General features: G+C 45.0%; 1 protein-coding gene across 1 annotated transcript in view; it reads right to left on the bottom strand.

Moving 5' to 3' along the window:
• The window catches only part of NUP160 (nucleoporin 160), a 61,963-nt gene that overhangs the window by 25,979 nt on the left and 9,263 nt on the right, over positions 1-26,721 (bottom strand). The window contains exons 2-4 of the mRNA XM_069739812.1: positions 2,678-2,786; positions 2,009-2,219; positions 9-231 (exon numbers count right to left, since the gene is read on the bottom strand). Coding sequence (XP_069595913.1) covers positions 9-231; positions 2,009-2,219; positions 2,678-2,786 — 543 coding nt within the window. The remainder of the gene's footprint in view (positions 1-8; positions 232-2,008; positions 2,220-2,677; positions 2,787-26,721) is intronic.

Genomic DNA, 26,721 nt, shown 5'->3' with positions numbered 1-26,721 from the left:
CGACATACCGGCAACATCACAAGGGGGCATCTTCACAACAAGGATCCCACCCGAACTGGATGGAAAGGCAAAGAGCGTCTCCCCCTCACTGCTCAGCCAGGCAGCGGAGGCGGCCGAGCTCTGCGAGCGTCCGGGCAGCGGAGGGATCACGTAGCTGTTCGCCGAATCACTGTAGTTCATCTTCCCAAATTCTGTAAATATCGACTGCATCTGACTTTCTGTAATAATCTCCTGTAATAGAAAACAACCACATTAACATCTAAGCAAAAACTGTGCACATGAAAGGCAAAAATCTGCCATCACATGAGGGACGTGGTCTGTCCACCAAAACCAAACCCACCCATCATACAGAAATCGCAGGCAATGAGGAGTCTAGTGGATGGGATGGAGAGATCGCACACGTCTGGCTCAGCAATCCCTCACCTACTGCCGATAATCCTGATCATCCAGCAAGCAACAAAACAGATCCTCAAACACCAGTGGAGGAGATGAGCCATCGATAGAAGAACCTCGGTCCGGTGACCCCATCAGTAATCTGTGGCCACCGGTCAGGAATCAATCAGAAGACGAGCCTGGGACGCTGGCAGGTAGAAGATGGTTCATGGGGCACCCAAATAGCGGGCACGGACTACTGACATGGCCACTGAACTGGGGTCCCACAAATCGATGCACGGACTACTGACATGGCCACTAAACTGGGGTCCCACAAATCGATGCACAGACTACTGACATGGCCACTGAACTGGGGTCCCACATATCGATGCTCGGACTACTGACAAGGCCACTGAACTGGGGTCCCACATATCGATGCTCGGACTACTGACATGGCCACTGAACTGTGGTCCCACATATCGATGCACGGACTACTGACATGGCCACTGAACTGTGGTCCCACATATCGATGCACGAACTACTGACATGGCCACTGAACTGGGGTCCCACATATCGATGCACGGACTACTGACATGGCCACTGAGCTGGGGTCCCACAGATCGATGCACGGACTAATGACATGGCCACTGAACTGGGGTCCCACATATCGATGCTCGGACTACTGACAAGGCCACTGAACTGGGGTCCCACATATCGATGCTCGGACTACTGACAAGGCCACTGAACTGTGGTCCCACATATCGATGCACGGACTACTGACATGGCCACTGAACTGTGGTCCCACATATCGATGCACGAACTACTGACATGGCCACTGAACTGTGGTCCCACATATCGATGCACGAACTACTGACATGGCCACTGAACTGGGGTCCCACATATCGATGCACGGACTACTGACATGGCCACTGAGCTGGGGTCCCACAGATCGATGCACGGACTAATGACATGGCCACTGAACTGGGGTCCCCCAAATCGATGCACGGACTACTGACATGGCCACTGAACTGTGGTCCCACATATCGATGCACGGACTACTGACATGGCCACTGAACTGTGGTCCCACATATCGATGCACGAACTACTGACATGGCCACTGAACTGGGGTCCCACATATCGATGCACGGACTACTGACATGGCCACTGAGCTGGGGTCCCACAGATCGATGCACGGACTAATGACATGGCCACTGAACTGGGGTCCCCCATATCGATGCACGGACTAATGACATGGCCACTGAACTGTGGTCCCACATATCGATGCACGGACTAATGACATGGCCACTGAACTGTGGTCCCACATATCGATGCACGGACTAATGACATGGCCACTGAGCTGGGGTCCCACGCCTGCTCTTTTCTTTTGTAACATTGGCTTTCCTACGTTAGTCATTCAATAAGTGGCCCCGATGGCAATGTGGTCAAAGAAACCAACCAAGATGTCAGCTCTGGAATCTGCGGTCAGCGATGAAAACACTCGAGCGCCGCTCCTCTCCGCTCTGGTAGGAGCAGATCATGTCATGACCGATCAGCGGAGCTTCACTATACAGTACTAAGTCTCAGCTGCTGCAGAACCTCTCAGCAGATAAGTCTCATGAGGCCAGATCCTACTTACGCTTCTATAGAGGCGTGACGGATGAGGGAGGACCAGTCGGTGGACGGTCTGATTTGTGAGGATCAGGATGATCACGTTGCTCAGCGTCTCGCACACGTGGACGCCGCCGGGCAGGATGGCGCAGTTATAGATTTTGAGGCGGACGGCATTATTCAGGAGGTTCACGTCCAGAGACTCCTCCACCAGCTCTAAGGTGTCCGCGTACGACGTCCTGAAGGAACAGAAGAAGTTAGGAACAGTGAACGTGTCCATAATGAAACAGAACGGGTCAAAGCACCGGCGAGAGAGCAGCTGAGGGGCGCAATCTGGTGACTCGCAGTGATGGGAAAATAACCGCATTCTAGTGACCTGCAAACAACTTCAGTAACTGGTGACAGAAGACGTCCGGAGGTTAATGGGGTCTAAGAGCCCGTCTCCGGAGGGGATCTGCTGCCATGGCGCTTACAGCTGGAGCCGCCCTATAAATACATATGTCAACGCAGAAGACCAGAGACCGATCAGCAGAGTGAACCGCAGCATGATGGGGCGGCAGGGACAGGAACATTCGGGGACTTAATGTCTGCAGAGCAGTGATCAATGCTTTCTGCTGAGTCCGGACCCCACAGCTCATATAATAACAGCCCACCCTAGAAAACGGCATCAATGAGGCCATAACAACAACGCACTCACCAGTACAAGAAGCGATTCCGTGTGACGGCCAGGAGACTGCTGCTATCCCTGTAGTAGTAGCCCCCGCCACTCTCACTGTACTTGGGACCCCCGATGATCGGAGTGACCTCTACAATGGAAAGAGACATTCAGTACTCAGCAAATAAAGCAGGAAAGAACCAGAACATACGAGAAATAAAGAAAAAGGCCCAATATCAATGGATAATAGAAAAGGAGTAGATATTGAAAATATGGCTCTTCCCAAGAAGAAAAACCACCGGTGTGCCGGGAAGAAGTGTACAGAGTCATACAGAAAAGTGTTATACTCCAGAGCTGCACTCACTATTCTGCTGGTGCAGTCACTGTGGACATACATTACATTACTGATCCTGAGTTACCTCCTGTATTATACTCCAGAGCTGCACTCACTAGTCTGCTGGTGCAGTCACTGTGTACATACATTACATTACTGATCCTGAGTTACATCCTGTATTATACTCCAGAGCTGCACTCACTATTCTGCTGGTGCAGTCACTGTGTACATACATTACTGATCCTGAGTTACATCCTATATTTTACTCCAGAGCTGCACTCACTATTCTGCTGGTGCAGTCACTGTGTACATATATTACATTACTGATCCTGAGTTACATCCTGTATTATACCCCAGAGCTGCACTCACTATTCTGCTGGTACAGTCACTGTGTACATACATTACATTACTGATCCTGAGTTACCTCCTGTATTATACTCCAGAGCTGCACTCACTATTCTGCTGGTGCAGTCACTGTGTACATACATTACATTACTGATCCTGAGTTACATCCTGTATTATACTCCAGAGCTGCACTCACTATTCTGCTGGTGCAGTCACTGTGTACATACATTACTGATCCTGAGTTACATCCTATATTTTACTCCAGAGCTGCACTCACTATTCTGCTGGTGCAGTCACTGTGTACATATATTACATTACTGATCCTGAGTTACATCCTGTATTATACCCCAGAGCTGCACTCACTATTCTGCTGGTGCAGTGACTGTGTACATACATTACATTACTGATCCGGAGTTACATCCTGTATTATACTCCAGAGCTGCACTCACTATTCTGCTGGTGCAGTCACTGTGTACATATATTACATTACTGATCCTGAGTTACCTCCTGTATTATACCCCAGAGCTGCACTCACTATTCTGCTGGTGCAGTCACTGTGTACATACATTACATTACTGATCCTGAGTTACATCCTGTATTATACTCCAGAGCTGCACTCACTAGTCTGCTGGTGCAGTCACTGTGTACATACATTACTGATCCTGAGTTACATCCTGTATTATACCCCAGAGCTGCGCTCACTATTCTGCTGATGCAGTCACTGTGTACATACATTACTGATCCTGAGTTACCTCCTGTATTATACCTCAGAGCTGCACTCACTATTCTGCTGGTGCAGTCACTGTGTACATACATTACTCATCCTGAGTTACCTCCTGTATTATACCCCAGAGCTGCACTCACTATTCTGCTGGTGCAGTGACTGTGTACATACATTACATTACTGATCCTGAGTTACATCCTGTATTATACCTCAGAGCTGCGCTCACTATTCTGCTGGTGCAATCACTGTGTACATACATTACTGATCCTGAGTTACATCCTGTATTATACCTCAGAGCTGCGCTCACTATTCTGCTGGTGCAATCACTGTGTACATACATTACTGATCCTGAGTAACCTCCTGTATTATACCCCAGAGCTGCACTCACTATTCTGCTGGTGCAGTGACTGTGTACATACATTACTGATCCTGAGTTGCATCCTGTATTATACTCCAGAGCTGCACTCACTATTCTGCTGGTGCAGTCACTGTGTACATACATTACATTACTGATCCTGAGTTACCTCCTGTATTATACCCCAGAGCTGCACTCACTATTCTGCTGGTGCAGTCACTGTGTACATACATACATTACTGATCCTGAGTTACATCTTGTATTATACTCCAGAGCTGCACTCACTATTCTGCTGGTGCAGTCACTGTGTACATACATTACATTACTGATCCTGAGTTACCTCCTGTATTATACCCCAGAGCTGCACTCACTAGTCTGCTGGTGCAGTCACTGTGTACATACATGATTACATTACAGATCCTGAGTTACCTCCTGTATTATACCCCAGAGCTGCACTCACTATTCTGCTGGTGCAGTCACTGTGTACATACATTACTGATCCTGAGTTACCTCCTGTATTATACCTCAGAGCTGCGCTCACTATTCTGCTGGTGCAATCACTGTGTACATACGTTACATTACTGATCCCGAGTTACCTTCTGTATTATACCTCAGAGCTGCGCTCACTATTCTGCTGGTGCAGTCACTGTGTGCATACATTACTGCTTCTGAGTTACATCCTGTATTATACCCCAGAGCTGCACTCACTATTCTGCTGGTGCAGTCACTGTGTACATACATTACATTACTGATCCTGAGTTACCTCCTGTATTATACCTCAGAGCTGCGCTTACTATTCTGCTGGTGCAGTCACTGTGTGCATACATTACATTACTGATCCTGAGTTATATCCTGTACTATACTCCAGAGCTGCACTCACTATTCTGCTGGTGCAGTCACTGTGTACATACATTACATTACTGATCCTGAGTTACCTCCTGTATTATACCTCAGAGCTGCGCTTACTATTCTGCTGGTGCAGTCACTGTGTACATACATTACATTACTGATCCTGAGTTACCTCCTGTATTATCCTCCAGAGCTGCACTCACTATTCTGCTGGTGCAGTCACTGTGTACATACATTACATTACTGATCCTGAGTTACCTCCTGTATTATACTCCAGAGCTGCACTCACTATTCTGCTGGTGCAGTCACTGTGTACATACATTACATTACTGATCCTGAGTTATATCCTGTATTATACTCCAGAGCTGCACTCACTATTCTGCTGGTGCAGTCACTGTGTACATACATTACATTACTGATCCTGAGTTACATCCTGTATTATACTCCAGAGCTGCACTCACTATTCTGCTGGTGCAGTCACTGTGTACATACATTACATTACTGATCCTGAGTTACCTCCTGTATTATACTCCAGAGCTGCACTCACTATTCTGCTGGTGCAGTCACTGTGTACATACATTACTCATCCTGAGTTACCTCCTGTATTATACCTCAGAGCAGCACTCACTATTCTGCTGGTGCAGTCACTGTGTACATACATTACTGATCCTGAGTTACCTCCTGTATTATACCTCAGAGCAGCACTCACTATTCTGCTGGTGCAGTCACTGTGTACATACAGGTCCTTCTCAAAAAATTAGCATATAGTGTTAAATTTCATTATTTACCATAATGTAATGATTACAATTAAACTTTCATATATTATAGATTCATTATCCACCAACTGAAATTTGTCAGGTCTTTTATTGTTTTAATACTGATGATTTTGGCATACAACTCCTGATAACCCAAAAAACCTGTCTCAATAAATTAGCATATCAAGAAAAGGTTCTCTAAACGACCTATTACCCTAATCTTCTGAATCAACTAATTAACTCTAAACACATGCAAAAGATACCTGAGGCTTTTATAAACTCCCTGCCTGGTTCATTACTCAAAACCCCCATCATGGGTAAGACTAGCGACCTGACAGATGTCAAGAAGGCCATCATTGACACCCTCAAGCAAGGGGGTAAGACCCAGAAAGAAATTTCTCAACAAATAGGCTGTTCCCAGAGTGCTGTATCAAGGCACCTCAATGGTAAGTCTGTTGGAAGGAAACAATGTGGCAGAAAACGCTGTACAACGAGAAGAGGAGACCGGACCCTGAGGAAGATTGTGGAGAAGGAGCGATTCCAGACCTTGGGGAACCTGAGGAAGCAGTGGACTGAGTCTGGTGTGGAAACATCCAGAGCCACCGTGCACAGGCGTGTGCAGGAAATGGGCTACAGGTGCCGCATTCCCCAGGTAAAGCCACTTTTGAACCATAAACAGCGGCAGAGGCGCCTGACCTGGGCTACAGAGAAGCAGCACTGGACTGTTGCTAAGTGGTCCCAAGTACTTTTTTCTGATGAAAGCAAATTTTGCATGTCATTCGGAAATCAAGGTGCCAGAGTCTGGAGGAAGACTGGGGAGAAGGAAATGCCAAAATGCCTGAAGTCCAGTGTCAAGTACCCACAGTCAGTGATGGTGTGGGGTGCCATGTCAGCTGCTGGTGTTGGTCCACTGTGTTTCATCAAGGGCAGGGTCAATGCAGCTAGCTATCAGGAGATTTTGGAGCACTTCATGCTTCCATCGGCTGAAATGCTTTATGGAGATGAAGATTTCATTTTTCAGCACGACCTGGCACCTGCTCACAGTGCCAAAACCACTGGTAAATGGTTTACTGACCATGGTATTACTGTGCTCAATTGGCCTGCCAACTCTCCTGACCTGAACCCCATAGAGAATCTGTGGGATATTGTGAAGAGAAAGTTGAGAGACGCAAGACCCAACACTCTGGATGAGCTTAAGGCCGCTATTGAAGCATCCTGGGCCTCCATAACATCTCAGCAGTGTCACAGGCTGATTGCCTCCATGCCACGCCGCATTGAAGCAGTCATTTCTGCCAAAGGATTCCCGACCAAGTATTGAGTGCATAACTGAACATTATTATTTGTTGTTTTTTTTGTTTGTTATTAAAAAACACTTTTATTTGATTGGATGGGTGAAATATGCTAATTTATTGAGACAGGTTTTTTGGGTTATCAGGAGTTGTATGCCAAAATCATCAGTATTAAAACAATAAAAGACCTGACAAATTTCAGTTGGTGGATAATGAATCTATAATATATGAAAGTTTAATTGTAATCATTACATTATGGTAAATAATGAAATTTAACACTATATGCTAATTTTTTGAGAAGGACCTGTACATTACATTACTGATCCTGAGTTACATCCTGTATTATACCCCAGAGCTGCACTCACTATTCTGCTGGTGCAGTCACTGTGTACACACATTACATTACTGATCCTGAGTTACATCCTGTATTATTCTCCAGAGCTGCACTCACTATTCTGCTGGTGCAGTCACTGTGTACATACATTACTGATCCTGAGTTACATCCTGTATTATACTCCAGAGCTGCACTCACTATTCTGCTGGTGCAGTCACTGTGTACACACATTACATTACTGATCCCGAGTTACATCCTGTATTATACCCCAGAGCTAAACTCACTATTCTGCTGGTGCAGTCACTGTGTACACACATTACATTACTGATCCTGAGTTACATCCTGTATTATACTCCAGAGCTGCACTCACTATTCTGCTGGTGCAGTCACTGTGTACATACATTACATTACTGATCCTGAGTTACATCCTGTATTATACCCCAGAGCTGCACTCACTATTCTGCTGGTGCAGTCACTGTGTATATACATTACTGATCCTGAGTTACATCCTGTATTATACTCCAGAGCTGCACTCACTATTCTGCTGGTGCAGTCACTGTGTACATACATTACATTACTGATCCTGAGTTACATCCTGTATTATACTCCAGAGCTGCACTCACTATTCTGCTGGTGCAGTCACTGTGTACATACATTACATTACTGATCCTGAGTTACATCCTGTATTATACTCCAGAGCTGCACTCACTATTCTGCTGGTGCAGTCACTGTGTACATACATTACTCATCCTGAGTTACCTCCTGTATTATACTCCAGAGCTGCACTCACTATTCTGATGGTGCAGTCACTGTGTACATACATTACATTACTGATCCTGAGTTACATCCTGTATTATACTCCAGAGCTGCACTCACTATTCTGCTGGTGCAGTCACTGTGTACATACATTACATTACTGATCCTGAGTTACATCCTGTATTATACTCCAGAGCTGCACTCACTATTCTGCTGGTGCAGTCACTGTGTACATACATTACTCATCCTGAGTTACCTCCTGTATTATAGTCCAGAGCTGCACTCACTATTCTGCTGGTGCAGTCACTGTGTACATACATTACATTACTGATCCTGAGTTACATCCTGTATTATACTCCAGAGCTGCACTCACTATTCTGCTGGTGCAGTCACTGTGTACATACATTACATTACTGATCCTAAGTTACCTCCTGTATTATACCCCAGAGCTGCACTCACTATTCTGCTGGTGCAGTCACTGTGTACATACATTACATTACTGATCCTGAGTTACCTCCTGTATTATACCTCAGAGCTGCGCTTACTATTCTGCTGGTGCAGTCACTGTGTGCATACATTACATTACTAATCCTGAGTTATATCCTGTATTATACCCCAGAGCTGCGCTCACTATTCTGCTGGTGCAGTCACTGTGTACATACATTACTCATCCTGAGTTACCTCCTGTATTATACTCCAGAGCTGCACTCACTATTCTGCTGGTGCAGTCACTGTGTACATACATTACATTACTGATCCTGAGTTACATCCTGTATTATACTCCAGAGCTGCACTCACTAGTCTGCTGGTGCAGTCACTGTGTACATACATTACATTACTGATCCTGAGTTACATCCTGTATTATACCCCAGAGCTGCACTCACTATTCTGCTGGTGCAGTCAGTGTGTACATACATTACATTACGGATCCTGAGTTACCTCCTGCATTATACTCCAGAGCTGCACTCACTATTCTGCTGGTGCAGTCACTGTGTACATACATTACATTACTGATCCTGAGTTACCTCCTGTATTATACCCCAGAGCTGCACTCACTATTCTGCTGGTGCAGTCACTGTGTACATACATTACTGATCCTGAGTTACCTCCTGTATTATACCTCAGAGCAGTACTCACTATTCTGCTGGTGCAGTCACTGTGTACATACATTACATTACTGATCCTGAGTTACCTCCTGTATTATACCTCAGAGCTGCACTTACTATTCTGCTGGTGCAGTCACTGTGTACATACATTACATTACTGATCCTGAGTTACATCCTGTATTATACCCCAGAGCTGCGCTCACTATTCTGCTGGTGCAGTCACTGTGTACATACATTACATTACTGATCCTGAGTTACCTCCTGTATTATACTCCAGAGCTGCACTCGCTATTCTGCTGGTGCAGTCACTGTGTACATACATTACATTACTGATCCTGAGTTACCTCCTGTATTATACCTCAGAGCTGCGCTCACTATTCTTTTTTTTTTTTTTAAATTTGTTTATTAATTTCAGAATAGACAAACATTGCACATATTACATTTATCATTATTAAACATACCATCAGATACAAATGATTACAAAACATCATCGCATCCAAAGTTCAGAGGTAATAGACTGTGCATGTTGAATCACTAGTACCTATAAAATACCTACTATACAACTTAAACAACTTTAACCTTTAGTAATAAGTCGCCAAAAGAAAACAGATTCAAGTTTGCTCTGCAACGATGTCCCCAAACCCCCCGCCCCCCGTGTATATATCTAATCCGCGCAGACTACAGAGTATGATGAGATGAATTCCATTTACCCCAGATTTTTTCGAATTTACCTGGGCATCCTCTATTATGGTACAGTGTTCTTTCATATGGGATAATCGAGTTCACCAGGTCAATCCAAGCTCCGAGAGTCGGGAGGAGCGACCCATCCACCTTAACGCCAGTACCTTTCGTGCTAAGAAGAGCGCTTCTCGAAGGAAGATCCCAGTATGGTGATCCCAGGTCTCTGTATCCCACACCCCAAATAGGCAAGTCAATGGTTCAAGTGGGACAGGGATTAACAATAAAGACGTTAACAATGTTGTGACTTCTTTCCAATAGTGAAGGATTACCGGGCACCTCCATATCATGTGGGTAAAATCCGCATCACGTGTGTAACATCGTAGGCAGTCTGACGTCTGAAGGCGGCCCATTTTAAAAAGTCGTGTCGGAGTCAGATAAGTCTGATATGTAATATATAGCTGGGTCATCCTATTGTTAACTGAGGGAGAAACTTTAGTTGGAGATTCCAAAATATCTTCCCACTCCTCTCCCAGTGTATCGGGAAGGAGTCCCTCCCATTTCTTTTTTAAGGAGTTAATAGTGAGCCCATCTCCCACGGATAATAGGTATGTGTATAAAGAGGAGATGAGTCCCTGAGGACCCTGTGATTTGAGAATGCCTATAAGGGGTAGAGACGAGATTGCTCGACTTGCACCCATATTTCGCATATGTGACTGGAAGGCTGACCTCAGCTGTAAATAACGGAAGAATTGAGATCTTGGGATATTGCAGGTATCCCGCAATTGTTCAAAGGACACAAAAACATCCTGGTTATATAAATTACCTACCGAGAGAACACCACATGAGATCCAGAACTCAGTAGACGGGTGATTTAGTAATTCTGGAAAATAACTATTGTACCACAGTGGCATTTCGGCTATTATATCTGTATATTTAATAACTTTTTTAATTTGTCTCCATATTAATCTCGCTTGTCGAAGCAATGGCAGCAGACGGGGAGCACTGACTTTCCCCATTTCCAAAAAACCCAGTGGACAGTCAATCCGGGCAGAATGGATTATATGGCTTTCTGAATTAGGTAAGGAGTTGCCAGGCATCCATCTGCTTATCGCCCTAGCCTGCCCGGCAAGATAATATAGATAAAAGTCTGGTAAGGCTGCCCCTCCCCCCCTTGTCGGTCTCTGTAGAGTAGATAGCTTGAGTTTGGGTCTAGTCTTCCCCCATATAAAGGACGTGGTCAGGGAGTTTAAGTTTGCAAAGAAAGATTTGGGTATTGGCACAGCACTATGTTGGAGACAATAATTAAATTTGGGGAGCAATATCATCTTAACTAAATTAATGCGACCTGCAACGGAGAGAGGGAGTTTGCTCCAAGTTATGAATTTAGATTTGGCCAGGTCCAATAGTGGATAAATATTAAGTCGTAGGTCCAGCTGACTATGTTGAGACATATGTATTCCTAGATATTTGAAATTGGAGACTACAGGTAGTGACGAGAGGTTTTCGAGACGGGGCATCGGCGCATGAGAGAGGCATCAGAGCAGACTTATCCCAATTTATATAGAGACCAGAGAATTTGCTAAAATTATCTATAGTCGTTATTACTCGTGGTAGTGTTTCTTCTGTTTTATCCATAAATATGATCATATTATCAGCATATAGACCGATGGTATCCACACAATCCGCAATACTTATTCCTTTGATATCCGTGGAGGACCTTATGCGTATTGCCAAGGCTTCTATCGCGAGGGCAAAGAGAGCCGGGGACAGAGGACATCCCTGACGGGTTCCCCTATGTAAAGTAAAGGAATCAGAGATAGAATTATTCACAATTACCCGCGCCCTAGGATTCCTATATAGTGTATCTATCCCTCTAATAAATTTATCTCCAAAACCGTATTTCTGCAGACATGCGGAAAGAAAAGGCCATTCGAGGGAGTCAAACGCTTTAGCTGTGTCTAGGGATGCCAGAGCCCAGTTATTATCCAATTCTAGGGAGCTATATTGAATCACTGATTGGACCCGCCGAATATTAATGGAGGTATTTTTCCCGGGCATAAAGCCTGTTTGATCTGGGTGTATAAGATCTAATATGATTGTATTTAGTCTAGTGGCCAATATTTTAGTGAAGATTTTATAATCTACGTTCACCAATGATATGGGGCGATATGATCTACATTCCAAGGGGTCTTTTCCCTCCTTCTTAAGTACAATGATATTTGCATCATAAAATGTTTCAGGCGTAAGTTCTCCCTCCCATATATTCTGAAGCACCTTCAATAGGAGTGGTGCCAGGTGATCCCGATATTTTTTATAGAACTCAACGGGAAATCCGTCAGGTCCAGGGGCCTTCCCGGTGGCCATGTCCATTATAGCCTGTTCCACCTCCTCCAGAGTAAACTCAGCCTCCATAAAAGCTTGCTGGGTTGGGCTCAGTAAGGGGAATGCTATGTCTGATAAATAGTCTGTACATTCAGGGACCCCAAGACCACTACCCGATTTGTACAGTGACTTATAGTAATTACAAAAACTTTGAAGAATTTCCTCGGTGGAGGATACCAACGAACCATCGAGCGTCCGAATCTGTAGTACCGTGTTGGAGGTGTTATGCTGACGTACCAAAAAAGCTAGGAGTTTACTGGCCTGATTCCCCATTTCAAAATAAGATTGACGGGTAAAGAATAATTTACGTTTCGATTTAGTGTCTATATTTTGGGTGTATAATCTTTGGGAAGTGAGCCACTCCACCCTGTTGCCGTTGGTCTGATTGGCCACATAGGCGGCTTCCGAATCCTTCAGTCGTCGCTCAATTTCGTCATCCTCCCCCGCCGTCACCCTCTTTATATAGGAGATTGTAGAGGACAGACATCCCCTCAAGTATGCCTTTAGAGTGTCCCAGAACAGATTGAGATTCGAGGGGTCTGGGTGAGTAGAGACAAAGCAGTTTAACTGATCAACCGTTCTATCACTAGAATCTATCAGTTTCAGCCAGAAGGGATTCAATTTCCAAGGTATATTATTATTTGACTGACCGTATTTAAGTTTGAGAACAATTGGGCTGTGATCTGATATCCCCCTGTTACCATGTTCGACACTATTCACCCATAGCGCTAGGTCACTAGATCCAAATATGTAATCTATACGGGATAGAGACTGTCTAGTTGAAGAATGACAAGTATATTCCTTTATCTCAGGGTGACGTGTTCTCCATAGGTCTAACCATCCGCTACCGTTCATAAATGATGCTAATTGAGAGGGAGATTGAGAAAGGGGCCCCCTTGACATCTCGCCATCTAGTCTCAGTCTGTCTTTAAGATTATCCATGACTAAATTAAAGTCTCCCATACAGATAACACTAGCATTAGGATAATTTAGGGAGAAACCCAGTGCCATGCGGAGAACCGATATGCCAGCCGGGGGTGGGTTATAAACACATAATATCACATATTCCCTCATATTAATAAAGGCATGAACAAAGACAAAGCGACCTTCGGGATCGCGTCGTGACTCTCTAGCCTCCCACCTGACATTTCTATGTACCAACAGGGAGACCCCTCTGGAGTAACTGGTGTGAAATGCGTGAAGGGACCATTGCACCCACGGCTTTTGCGTACACTTAGCTGTGTCTCTGGTCAAATGCGTCTCCACAAGTGCTACAATATGTGGATGATACCTTTTAATTTGTGAAAATACCTTAATTTTCTTTCGAGGAGTCTTAATACCCCCTATGTTCCACGTCATACATACAATCTCAGATCCCATATCTACGTTCGGGAAAAGGCATAACATACACCACAGCCTGGGCGGGAATCAGGAACATCATACAGAGCATAAGGTTATCACTGGCGACTAATAAACATAACAAACAATTAAAACTGGTGTAAAATACCAAACAAAACAACATTTGAACGGTGGAGGAGTGTAATCCTACACTCCTATAGTTGAGTAGAATAGGGGATACCCTCACTGGAATCAGCGTCCGGTATAGTTGATAAACTCAGCACCCACATAGTGTGTTGCCATCAGATAGAAAGAGCTACTCAAGAGTCCGGGGTACTAGGCCCCTTGTATGACCGTAACCATTCGACCGCCTCCGCCGGGTCAGTGAAGAACAGGGAGGAGCCTTCATGAACAATACGGAGTCGAGCTGGATAAAGCATGGAGTAAATGATGTTTTTATCCCTGAGCTGCTTTTTGACTTCCATAAATCGAACTCGCTGCTTTTGAAGTTCCATAGAGAAGTCCGGGAAGATTGATATAGTGGCGTTACTGAATTTAATAGGGGCCTTCTGCCTTGCCAAGCGAAGAATTGCATCCCTGTCTCTGCAGTTAAGGAGACGTGCCAGAAAGGGTCGGGGCGGAGCTCCGGGGGGGAAGAGGTCTCGTTGGGACCCTATGGGCCCTTTCCACAGAAAATGTTGAGGAGAATCCATCTCCCAGGGAGGTTTTAAGCCAGTCCTCTAGAAATTGCTCAGGTTGCTGACCCTCCGAGCGTTCTGGTAGGCCAATAATTCGGATGTTATTACGACGCAGCCTGTTTTCCAGGTCATCTGCCTTTTGCTTCCAGGCATTCACAGAGCCAGTGGCCTTTGATAACTTAGCCTCCATTGGGGCAATGGTGTCCTCTATCTGGGACACCCTTGTTTCAACCTCTGAAATACGCCCTCTCATAGTTTGTATATCTTGTCGCAGACGGCCCACTTCAGTATGCACGTCTTCTATTTTCTCAGTGAGAGAGGACCTGGTGAGAGATATGGCCTGCATCAACTGCTCAGATGCTTGTTTAAGAGTCAGTTCGTCTTGTTCTCCCTCCTCATTGCTGTCAGAAAGACGATTTTTGCGTTGACTCTGCGTGGGATTATTTCTGAGAGAACGTGTATTATCTGGGGCATCGTCTCTGGCATATTTCCTCAACTTGTCAGCAGCCCCCGCTCCTTTAGGATGATGCATGGTGATTGGCAGAAGATCCCCACCAAAGGACCAGATTTATTATTATGGCAGTCTATTCTCCACTAGCAGACCGGACAGGGCCAAACACCGGGATGCACCCCAGAGAGGCAGCAAACCAAGCAAAGAGTCTCAGATATTTGCAAATGTATCAGTTTAGGAGTTTGCCCAGGTACTGTGTCCCAGAGCAGCCACAGCTCCCCAGGAAGAACAGCAGTGAGGGGGGACGATCCCTCCAAAGTTATGGTGCAAGCAGGGGTTTTGATAAGGGGAGTGCAGGGCCCAATTTTCCAGGGCGCACACCGCTCTGCCCCTTTTAATGTTTCAGGCCGGTAGCTCACCTCCTGAATGCACCGCAGTCTTGCTATATAGCGCCTCTCTCCTTGCTGCTGGAGAGTGCGCTGTGGTAATGGCCGCCGTCCCCCAGGGCCCGCCCGCCGCTCCAGACCCGGCACCTGTCTCCTGCTCCTCGATGTTCCACAGCGTCCCCGCTGTATGTAAGTGCCTGCCGTGCCCCCCGGGGGATCCACCCGGCTTCAGCCGCCGCCGGCACTGCGTCCCGCCCGTCGGAGCCGCGCTCAAAGATGGCCGCCGCAGCTCAGGGACTCTGCCGCTCTTCCAGGCCGCCACAGATATCGGCTCTCCAGCGTTCCACCGCCGCCGCCCGAGGAGTCGCCGGTCTCCCGAGTTCTCAGAGCACCGTTTCAGCCGGTGCAGGCTGCAGTTCAGGGGGATTAATGGCCGGATTCAGGTCAGGATAATGGGAGCCTCCAAAAGGTGCGTCTTCTCTCTTGGCTTACATAGCCACGCCCCCTGCGCTCACTATTCTGCTGGTGCAGCCACTGTGTGCATACATTACTGATCCTGAGTTACATCCTGTATTATACTCCAGAGCTGCACTCACTATTCTGCTGGTGCAGCCACTGTGTACATACATTACTGATCCTGAGTTACATCCTGTATTATACTCCAGAGCTGCACTCACTATTCTGCTGGTGCAGTCACTGTGTACATACATTACATTACTGATCCTGAGTTACATCCTGTATTATACCCCAGAGCTGCACTCACTATTCTGCTGGTGCAGCCACTGTGTGCATACATTACTGATCCTGAGTTACATCCTGTATTATACCCCAGAGCTGCACTCACTATTCTGCTGGTGCAGTCACTGTGTACATACATTACATTACTGATCCTGAATTACATCCTGTATTATACTCCAGAGCTGCACTCACTATTCTGCTGGTGCAGTCACTGTGTACATACATTACATTACTGATCCTGAGTTACATCCTGTATTATACTCCAGAGCTGCACTCACTATTCTGCTGGTGCAGTCACTGTGTACATACATTACATTACTGATCCTGAGTTACATCCTGTATTATACCCCAGAGCTGCACTCACTATTCTGCTGGTGCAGTCACTGTGTACATACATTACATTACTGATCCTGAGTTACCTCCTGTATTATACTCCAGAGCTGCACTCACTATTCTGCTGGTGCAGTCACTGTGTACATACATTACATTACTGATCCTGAGTTACATCCTGTATTATACCCCAGAGCTGCACTCACTATTCTGCTGGTGCAGCCACTGTGTGCATACATTACTGATCCTGAGTTACATCCTGTATTATACCCCAGAGCTGCACTCACTATTCTGCTGGTGCAGCCACTGTGTACATACATTACTGATCCTGAGTTACATCCTGTATTATACTCCAGAGCTGCACTCACTATTCTGCTGGTGCAGCCACTGTGTACATACATTACTGATCCTGAGTTACATCCTGTATTATACTCCAGAGCTGCACTCACTATTCTGCTGGTGCAGTCACTGTGTACATACATTACATTACTGATCCTGAGTTACATCCTGTATTATACTCCAGAGCTGCACTCACTATTCTGCTGGTGCAGTCACTGTGTACATACATTACATTACTGATCCTGAGTTACATCCTGTATTATACTCCAGAGCTGCACTCACTATTCTGTTGGTGCAGTCACTGTGTACATACATTACATTACTGATCCTGAGTTACCTCCTGTATTATACCCCAGAGCTGCACTCACTATTCTGCTGGTGCAGTCACTGTGTACATACATTACTGATCCTGAGTTACATCCTGTATTATACTCCAGAGCTGCACTCACTATTCTGCTGGTGCAGCCACTGTGTACATACATTACTGATCCTGAGTTACATCCTGTATTATACTCCAGAGCTGCACTCACTATTCTGCTGGTGCAGTCACTGTGTACATACATTACATTACTGATCCTGAGTTACCTCCTGTATTATACCCCAGAGCTGCACTCACCATTCTGCTGGTGCAGTCACTGTGTACATACATTACATTACTGATCCAGGGCAGGGTCAATGCAGCTAGCTATCAGGAGATTTTGGAGCACTTCATGCTTCCATCGGCTGAAATGCTTTATGGAGATGAAGATTTCATTTTTCAGCACGACCTGGCACCTGCTCACAGTGCCAAAACCACTGGTAAATGGTTTACTGACCATGGTATTACTGTGCTCAATTGGCCGGCCAACTCTCCTGACCTGAACCCCATAGAGAATCTGTGGGATATTGTGAAGAGAAAGTTGAGAGACGCAAGACCCAACACTCTGGATGAGCTTAAGGCGGCTATTGAAGCATCCTGGGCCTCCATAACATCTCAGCAGTGTCACAGGCTGATTGCCTCCATGCCACGCCGCATTGAAGCAGTCATTTCTGCCAAAGGATTCCCCACCAAGTATTGAGTGCATAACTGAACATTATTATTTGATGGTTTTTTTGTTTGTTATTAAAAAACACTTTTATTTGATTGGATGGGTGAAATATGCTAATTTATTGAGACAGGTTTTTTGGAGTTGTATGCCAAAATCATCAGTATTAAAACAATAAAAGACCTGACACTCACTATTCTGCTGGTGCAGTCACTGTGTACACACATTACATTACTGATCCTGAGTTACATCCTGTATTATACTCCAGAGCTGCACTCACTATTCTGCTGGTGCAGTCACTGTGTACATACATTACATTACTGATCCTGAGTTACATCCTGTATTATACCCCAGAGCTGCACTCACTATTCTGCTGGTGCAGTCACTGTGTACATACATTACTGATCCTGAGTTACCTCCTGTATTATACTCCAGAGCTGCACTCACTATTCTGCTGGTGCAGTCACTGTGTACATACATTACATTACTGATCCTGAGTTACATCCTGTATTATACTCCAGAACTGCACTCACTATTCTGCTGGTGCAGTCACTGTGTACATACATTACATTACTGATCCTGAGTTACCTCCTGTATTATACCCCAGAGCTGCACTCACTATTCTGCTGGTGCAGTCACTGTGTACATACATTACATTACTGATCCTGAGTTACATCCTGTATTAGGCCGCCGTCACACATGCGAGTTTTACGGACGTAAGAGCGCAGAATCTACGTCCGTAAAACTCGCAAAAAATACGGCACAATTATTCTCTATGCCCCTGCTCCTATCTGCCGTATTTTACTGATCAGTATTATACGGCTTTCTACGGCCGTACAAAATCGCAGCATGCTGCGTTTGTCACCGTACTGCGCAAGAAATACGCCAATGAAAGTCTATGGAAGCGTGAAAAATACGGATTACACACGGACAAGCAGTGTGACTTGCGAGAAATACGCAGCGCTGTTAGAGAGAAAAGCCGGTAATTCAGTGCGGTGTACAGTAAAATCACACTGACAGCTTCCAGTAGAATAGGTAGAATAAATGTGTACACATAGAGCCTGGGAGCTTTCTAGGTAATTTCCCACGATCTATGAACAGCCAGCAGAGGGCGCCTCACCGCAAATGATGCTAAATATAGATCATTGATCTATTTTTAGCCTCATTCCCTGGGGTTTTGCAGCGAGGAGCAGCGTGCATTAGCACAGCTCCTTGCTGCAAAATGTTTTAACCCCTTCAGAAGGATTTACATCGTTGGACGTTACAGATCTGCGGAGGGTAAGTATATTGTTGGTTTATTATGTTTTTTTACTCACAGAACGAGGGTCTTCAGTGACTGGATTGGGCGTTGAATAAAATACTGCAACAACCATTGTTTTTATTTCATTAAAATAATTTTAAATAATGTGTTTGTGTTTTATTTAACCCTTTACTAGTATTGGATTAATAATGGATAGGTGTCATAATTGACGCCTCTCCATTATTAATTAGGCTTAATGTCACCTTACAATAGCAAGGTGGCATTAACCCTTCATTACCCCATATCCCACCGCTACACGGGAATGGGAAGAGAGTGGCCAAGTGCCAGAATAGGCGCATCTTCCAGATGTGCCTTTTCTGGGGTGGCTGGGGGCAGATATTTTTAGCCAGGGGGGGGGCCAATAACCGTGGACCCTCTCCAGGCTATTAATATCTGCCCTCAGTCACTGGCTTTACTACTCTGGCGGAGAAAATTGCGCGGGAGCCCACGCCAATTTTTTCCGCCATTTAACCCTTTATTTTAAGAGCTAGAACGGCCAAATTTTGCAGATACACTCTACTGACATTAGTAGTGTGGAATCTGCAAAAAAAATGGAGAGAAGACATGGTTTACTGTATGTAAACCATGTCTCAAATCATGTCGGGTTTTAGGAAGGAGAAGGAAAAAGCCGGTAATTGAATTACCGGCTTTCAAGCTGTCTAGCACTGGAATAAATATTAATATATGTACATATATGTGTCTCACTGACATATATATATATATATATATACCTATTCTATGTGTACACATTTATTCTACCTATTCTACTGTAAGCTGTCAGTGTGATTTTACTGTACACCGCTCTGAATTACCGGCTTTTCTCTCTAATATATGTGTCTATATAGACAGTATATATATATTTTCTTTTCTTTTTGGGACACATGGATCACTTCTATAGCGGTATGTTGGTTTTGCTAGCCTGCGAGAAAACCACGCAGTACGGATGCCATACGGATTACATACGGAGGATGCCATGCGCAAAAAACGCTGACACACCCTGCCTACGGAGGAGCTACGGACCACTTTTTTCGGGACTTTTCAGCGTATTACGGCCGTAATATACGGACCGTATTGTTTTACGCTGTGTGTGACGCCGGCCTTATACCCCAGAGCTGCACTCACTATTCTGCTGGTGCAGTCACTGTGTACATACATTACTGATCCTGAGTTACCTCCTGTATTATACTCCAGAGCTGCACTCACTATTCTGCTGGTGCAGTCACTGTGTTCATACATCACTGATCCTGAGTTACACCCTGTATTATACTCCAGAGCTGCACTCACTATTCTGCTGGTGCAGTCACTGTGTACATACATTACATTACTGATCCTGAGTTACATCCTGTATTATACCCCAGAGCTGCACTCACTATTCTGCTGGTGCAGTCACTGTGTACATACATCACTGATCCTGAGTTACATCCTGTATTATACTCCAGAGCTGCACTCACTATTCTGCTGGTGCAGTCACTGTGTACATACATTACATTACTGATCCTGAGTTACCTCCTGTATTATACCCCAGAGCTGCACTCACTATTCTGCTGGTGCAGTCACTGTGTACATACATTACATTACTGATCCCGAGTTACCTCCTGTATTATACCCCAGAGCTGCACTCACTATTCTGCTGGTGCAGTCACTGTGTACATACATTACATTACTGATCCTGAGTTACCTCCTGTATTATACCCCAGAGCTGCACTCACTTTTCTGCTGGTGCAGTCACTGTGTACATACATTACATTACTGATCCTGAGTTACATCCTGTATTATACTCCAGAGCTGCACTCACTATTCTGCTGGTGCAGTCACTGTGTACATACATTACATTACTGATCCTGAGTTACATCCTGTATTATACCCCAGAGCTGCACTCACTATTCTGCTGGTGCAGTCACTGTGTACATACATTACATTACTGATCCTGAGTTACCTCCTGCATTATACCCCAGAGCTGCACTCACTATTCTGCTGGTGCAGTCACTGTGTACATACATTACATTACTGATCCTGAGTTACCTCCTGTATTATACTCCAGAGCTGCACTCACTATTCTGCTGGTGCAGTCACTGTGTACATACATTACATTACTGATCCTGAGTCACCTCCTGTATTATACCCCAGAGCTGCACTCACTATTCTGCTGGTGCAGTCACTGTGTACATACATTACATTACTGATCCTGAGTTACCTCCTGTATTATACCCCAGAGCTGCACTCACTATTCTGCTGGTGCAGTCACTGTGTGCATACATTACTGATCCTGAGTTACATCCTGTATTATACCCCAGAGCTGCACTCACTATTCTGCTGGTGCAGTCACTGTGTACATACATTACATTACTGATCCTGAGTTACCTCCTGTATTATACCCCAGAGCTGCACTCACTATTCTGCTGGTGCAGTCACTGTGTACATACATTACTGATCCGGAGTTACCTCCTGTATTATACACCAGAGCTGCACTCACTATTCTGCTGGTGCAGTCACTGTGTACATACATTACATTACTGATCCTGAGTTACCTCCTGTATTATACTCCAGAGCTGCACTCACTATTCTGCTGGTGCAGTCACTGTGTACATACATTACTGATCCGGAGTTACCTCCTGTATTATACACCAGCGCTGCACTCACTATTCTGCTGGTGCAGTCACTGTGTACATACATTACATTACTGATCCTGAGTTACATCCTGCATTATACTCCAGAGCTGCACTTACTATTCTGCTGGTGCAGTCACTGTGTACATACATTACTGATCCTGAGTTACATCCTGTATTATACTCCAGAGCTGCACTCACTATTCTGCTGGTGCAGTCACTGTGTACATACATTACATTACTGATCCTGAGTTACCTCCTGTATTATACCCCAGAGCTGCACTCACTATTCTGCTGGTGCAGTCACTGTGTACATACATTACATTACTGATCCTGAGTTACCTCCTGTATTATACCCCAGAGCTGCACTCACTATTCTGCTGGTGCAGTCACTGTGTACATACATTACATTACTGATCCTGAGTTACCTCCTGTATTATACACCAGAGCTGCACTCACTATTCTGCTGGTGCAGTCACTGTGTACATACATTACATTACTGATCCGGAGTTACATCCTGTATTATACTCCAGAGCTGCACTCACTATTCTGCTGGTGCAGTCACTGTGTACATACATTACATTACTGATCCTGAGTTACATCCAGTATTATACTCCAGAGTTGCACTCACTATTCTGCTGGTGCTGTCACTGTATACATTACATTACTGATCCTGAGTTACATCCTGTATTATACCCCAGAGCTGCACTCACTATTCTACTGGTGCAGTCACTGTGTACATACATTATATTACTGATCCTGAGTTACATCCTGTATTATACCCCAGAGCTGCACTCACTATTCTGCTGGTGCAGTCACTGTGTACATACATTACTGATCCTGAGTTACCTCCTGTATTATACTCCAGAGCTGCACTCACTATTCTGCTGGTGCAGTCACTGTGTACATACATTACATTACTGATCCTGAGTTACCTCCTGTATTATACCCCAGAGCTGCACTCACTATTCTGCTGGTGCAGTCACTGTGTACATACATTACATTACTGATCCTGAGTTACCTCCTGTATTATACCCCAGAGCTGCACTCACTATTCTGCTGGTGCAGTCACTGTGTACATACATTACATTACTGATCCTGAGTTACCTCCTGTATTATACTCCAGAGCTGCACTCACTATTCTGCTGGTGCAGTCACTGTGTACATACATTACTGATCCTGAGTTACCTCCTGTATTATACTCCAGAGCTGCACTCACTATTCTGCTGGTGCAGTCACTGTGTACATACATTACTGATCCTGAGTTACATCCTGTATTATACTCCAGAGCTGCACTCACTATTCTGCTGGTGCAGTCACTGTGTACATACATTACTGATCCTGAGTTACCTCCTGTATTATACTCCAGAGCTGCACTCACTATTCTGCTGGTGCAGTCACTGTGTACATACATTACATTACTGATCCTGAGTTACCTCCTGTATTATACCCCAGAGCTGCACTCACTATTCTGCTGGTGCAGTCACTGTGTACATACATTACATTACTGATCCTGAGTTACCTCCTGTATTATACCCCAGAGCTGCACTCACTATTCTGCTGGTGCAGTCACTGTGTACATACATTACATTACTGATCCTGAGTTACCTCCTGTATTATACTCCAGAGCTGCACTCACTATTCTGCTGGTGCAGTCACTGTGTACATACATTACTGATCCTGAGTTACATCCTGTATTATACTCCAGAGCTGCACTCACTATTCTGCTGGTGCAGTCACTGTGTACATACATTACTGATCCTGAGTTACCTCCTGTATTATACTCCAGAGCTGCACTCACTATTCTGCTGGTGCAGTCACTGTTTACATACATTACATTATTGATCCTGAGTTACCTCCTGTATTATACCCCAGAGCTGCACTCACTATTCTGCTGGTGCAGTCACTGTGTACATACATTACTGATCCTGAGTTACCTCCTGTATTATACCCCAGAGCTGCACTCACTATTCTGCTGGTGCAGTCACTGTGTACATACATTACTGATCCTGAGTTACCTCCTGTATTATACCCCAGAGCTGCACTCACTATTCTGCTGGTGCAGTCACTGTGCACATACATTACTGATCCTGAGTTACCTCCTGTATTATACCCCAGAGCTGCACTCACTATTCTGCTGGTGCAGTCACTGTGTACATACATTACTGATCCTGAGTTACCTCCTGTATTATACCCCAGAGCTGCACTCACTATTCTGCTGGTGCTGTCACTGTGTACATACATTACATTACTGATCCTGAGTTACATCCTGTATTATACCCCAGAGCTGCACTCACTATTCTGCTGGTGCAGTCACTGTGTACATACATTACATTACTGATCCTGAGTTACATCCTGTATTATACCCCAGAGCTGCACTCACTATTCTGCTGGTGCAGTCACTGTGTACATACATTATATTACTGATCCTGAGTTACCTCCTGTATTATACTCCAGAGCTGCACTCACTATTCTGCTGGTGCAGTCACTGTGTACACACATTACATTACTGATCCTGAGTTACATCCTGTATTATACACCAGAGCTGCACTCACTATTCTGCTGGTGCAGTCACTGTGTACACACATTACATTACTGATCCTGAGTTACATCCTGTATTATACTCCAGAGCTGCACTCACTATTCTGCTGGTGCAGTTACTGTGTACATACATTACATTACTGATCCTGAGTTACATCCTGTATTATACTCCAGAGCTGCACTCACTATTCTGCTGGTGCAGTCACTGTGTACATACATTACTGATCCTGAGTTACCTCCTGTATTATACCTCAGAGCTGCGCTTACTATTCTGCTGGTGCTGTCACTGTGTACATACATTACATTACTGATCCTGAGTTACCTCCTGTATTATACCCCAGAGCTGCACTCACTATTCTGCTGGTGCTGTCACTGTGTACATACATTACATTACTGATCCTGAGTTACATCCTGTATTATACCCCAGAGCTGCACTCACTATTCTGCTGGTGCAGTCACTGTGTACATACATTACATTACTGATCCTGAGTTACATCCTGTATTATACCCCAGAGCTGCACTCACTATTCTGCTGGTGCAGTCACTGTGTACACACATTACATTACTGATCCTGAGTTACATCCTGTATTATACCCCAGAGCTGCACTCACTATTCTGCTGGTGCAGTCACTGTGTACACACATTACATTACTGATCCTGAGTTACATCCTGTATTATACTCCAGAGCTGCACTCACTATTCTGCTGGTGCAGTTACTGTGTACATACATTACATTACTGATCCTGAGTTACCTCCTGTATTATACTCCAGAGCTGCACTCACTATTCTGCTGGTGCAGTCACTGTGTACATACATTACTGATCCTGAGTTACGTCCTGTATTATACCTCAGAGCTGCGCTTACTATTCTGCTGGTGCAGTCACTGTGTACATACATTACATTACTGATCCTGAGTTACCTCCTGTATTATACCCCAGAGCTGCATTCACTATTCTGCTGGTGCAGTCACTGTGTATATACATTACATTACTGATCCTGAGTTATATCCTGTATTATACTCCAGAGCTGCACTCACTATTCTGCTGGTGCAGTCACTGTGTACATACATTACATTACTGATCCTGAGTTACATCCTGTAGATCTTTTATTATAAAAATGAAAAACATAACAATAATAGCAGAAAACATAACAAAAATATTAGCCAGAAAACAATCCGTATACTGAACACTGGTCCAGCCGCTCATTCTCTCCTCTCACACATACTATACAGTATATACAGAATAATAACTACTTTGACTCTAGTCCGGTCACCAAACAAAATAATAATAACAAATAAAATAAACAATGGCAAACAAAAACTATATACATGAATTTTTTTTTTTTTTAATTAAAATAACTACAAATATATACAATACTAAGCTATCCTTCATTCCCAACCCCCCGCACTGACCTGAGAGCTGGCCCTGCATCTCATGCCTCAGTCCATGTCCAACGTCCATAGGCCAGATCAGGCAGTGCCAGTTTTCCCCCAAACAACCCAGTGTCCCATAGTCCCACAAGATAATCCCACCTCCCCCCTTTTCCCACCACCCAACCTAACACCTACACCCAATTCTATATCCCTATATACAATATATACATTATATACAGCAGCACACACCACAATAATTACAAATCACGAAGCCCAAGTTCGGAGCCTGCAGCCCTACATCACTGTATAATGATCAAACAAAACAAAAATCTACAGTGTCAGCATCAGCCCACCACCAGGAAAGGAGATGTCCAGACTAGGGCACACTAAAAGAAAAGCCCCTCCAGAGGAGAGCGGCCCTCCGTGCGCCCAGTCTCCCATACTCCAGAGAGCGCACCTTCACCAGGTCACCAAGTATGGTCCTAAACACATCTTCCACTGGGAGGATTTTTCGTTGCGTCGATACTAAGCACCGTGCGTTCCACGTGTGATACCTAACCACTGCGCTAACTAGAAATAAGGTGCAGCGGTCCCGACCACCAAGGTCTCCGAATGCTCCATAGGCCCATTCCGCATAGGAGAGACCGGCCAGCCGAGACCAGCCAATGAAGGCGCCCACCCTGTTGTACACCTCTGTGTTGAAGGGACAATGAAGCAGGAAGTGGTCCATGCTTTCCAGCAAGGTACCACAATGCTCCCGAGGACAATTCCTGTCCTCAGAGCTCCTACACTTCAGATTGTCCCTCACACACAGTTTCCCATGGAAGCAGCGCCAAGCCAAGTCCCAAAACTTCGAGGGGATCCTGATAGAATTCAAAAGATGCAAACCCACCCCAAGATCCCGACTTGGGCAGTCCCTGAGCGCCAGAGGCCTCTGGAAATGGGTCAACAGAACCCTATTGTCAAGGAGTTTCCTTGGCAGAGTCCTGATCTCCCACATTCCCAGACCCCACCGACGAATTACCTTCAGAACCAAGGTAGCGTAAGCCGGA

The sequence above is a fragment of the Ranitomeya imitator genome, chromosome 9, assembly GCF_032444005.1.
Source record: "Ranitomeya imitator isolate aRanImi1 chromosome 9, aRanImi1.pri, whole genome shotgun sequence".
NCBI classification, from domain to species: Eukaryota; Metazoa; Chordata; class Amphibia; order Anura; family Dendrobatidae; genus Ranitomeya; species Ranitomeya imitator.
The sequence above is the reverse complement of the archived record's forward strand: the minus strand, read 5'-3'. Positions and strand labels throughout refer to the sequence as shown.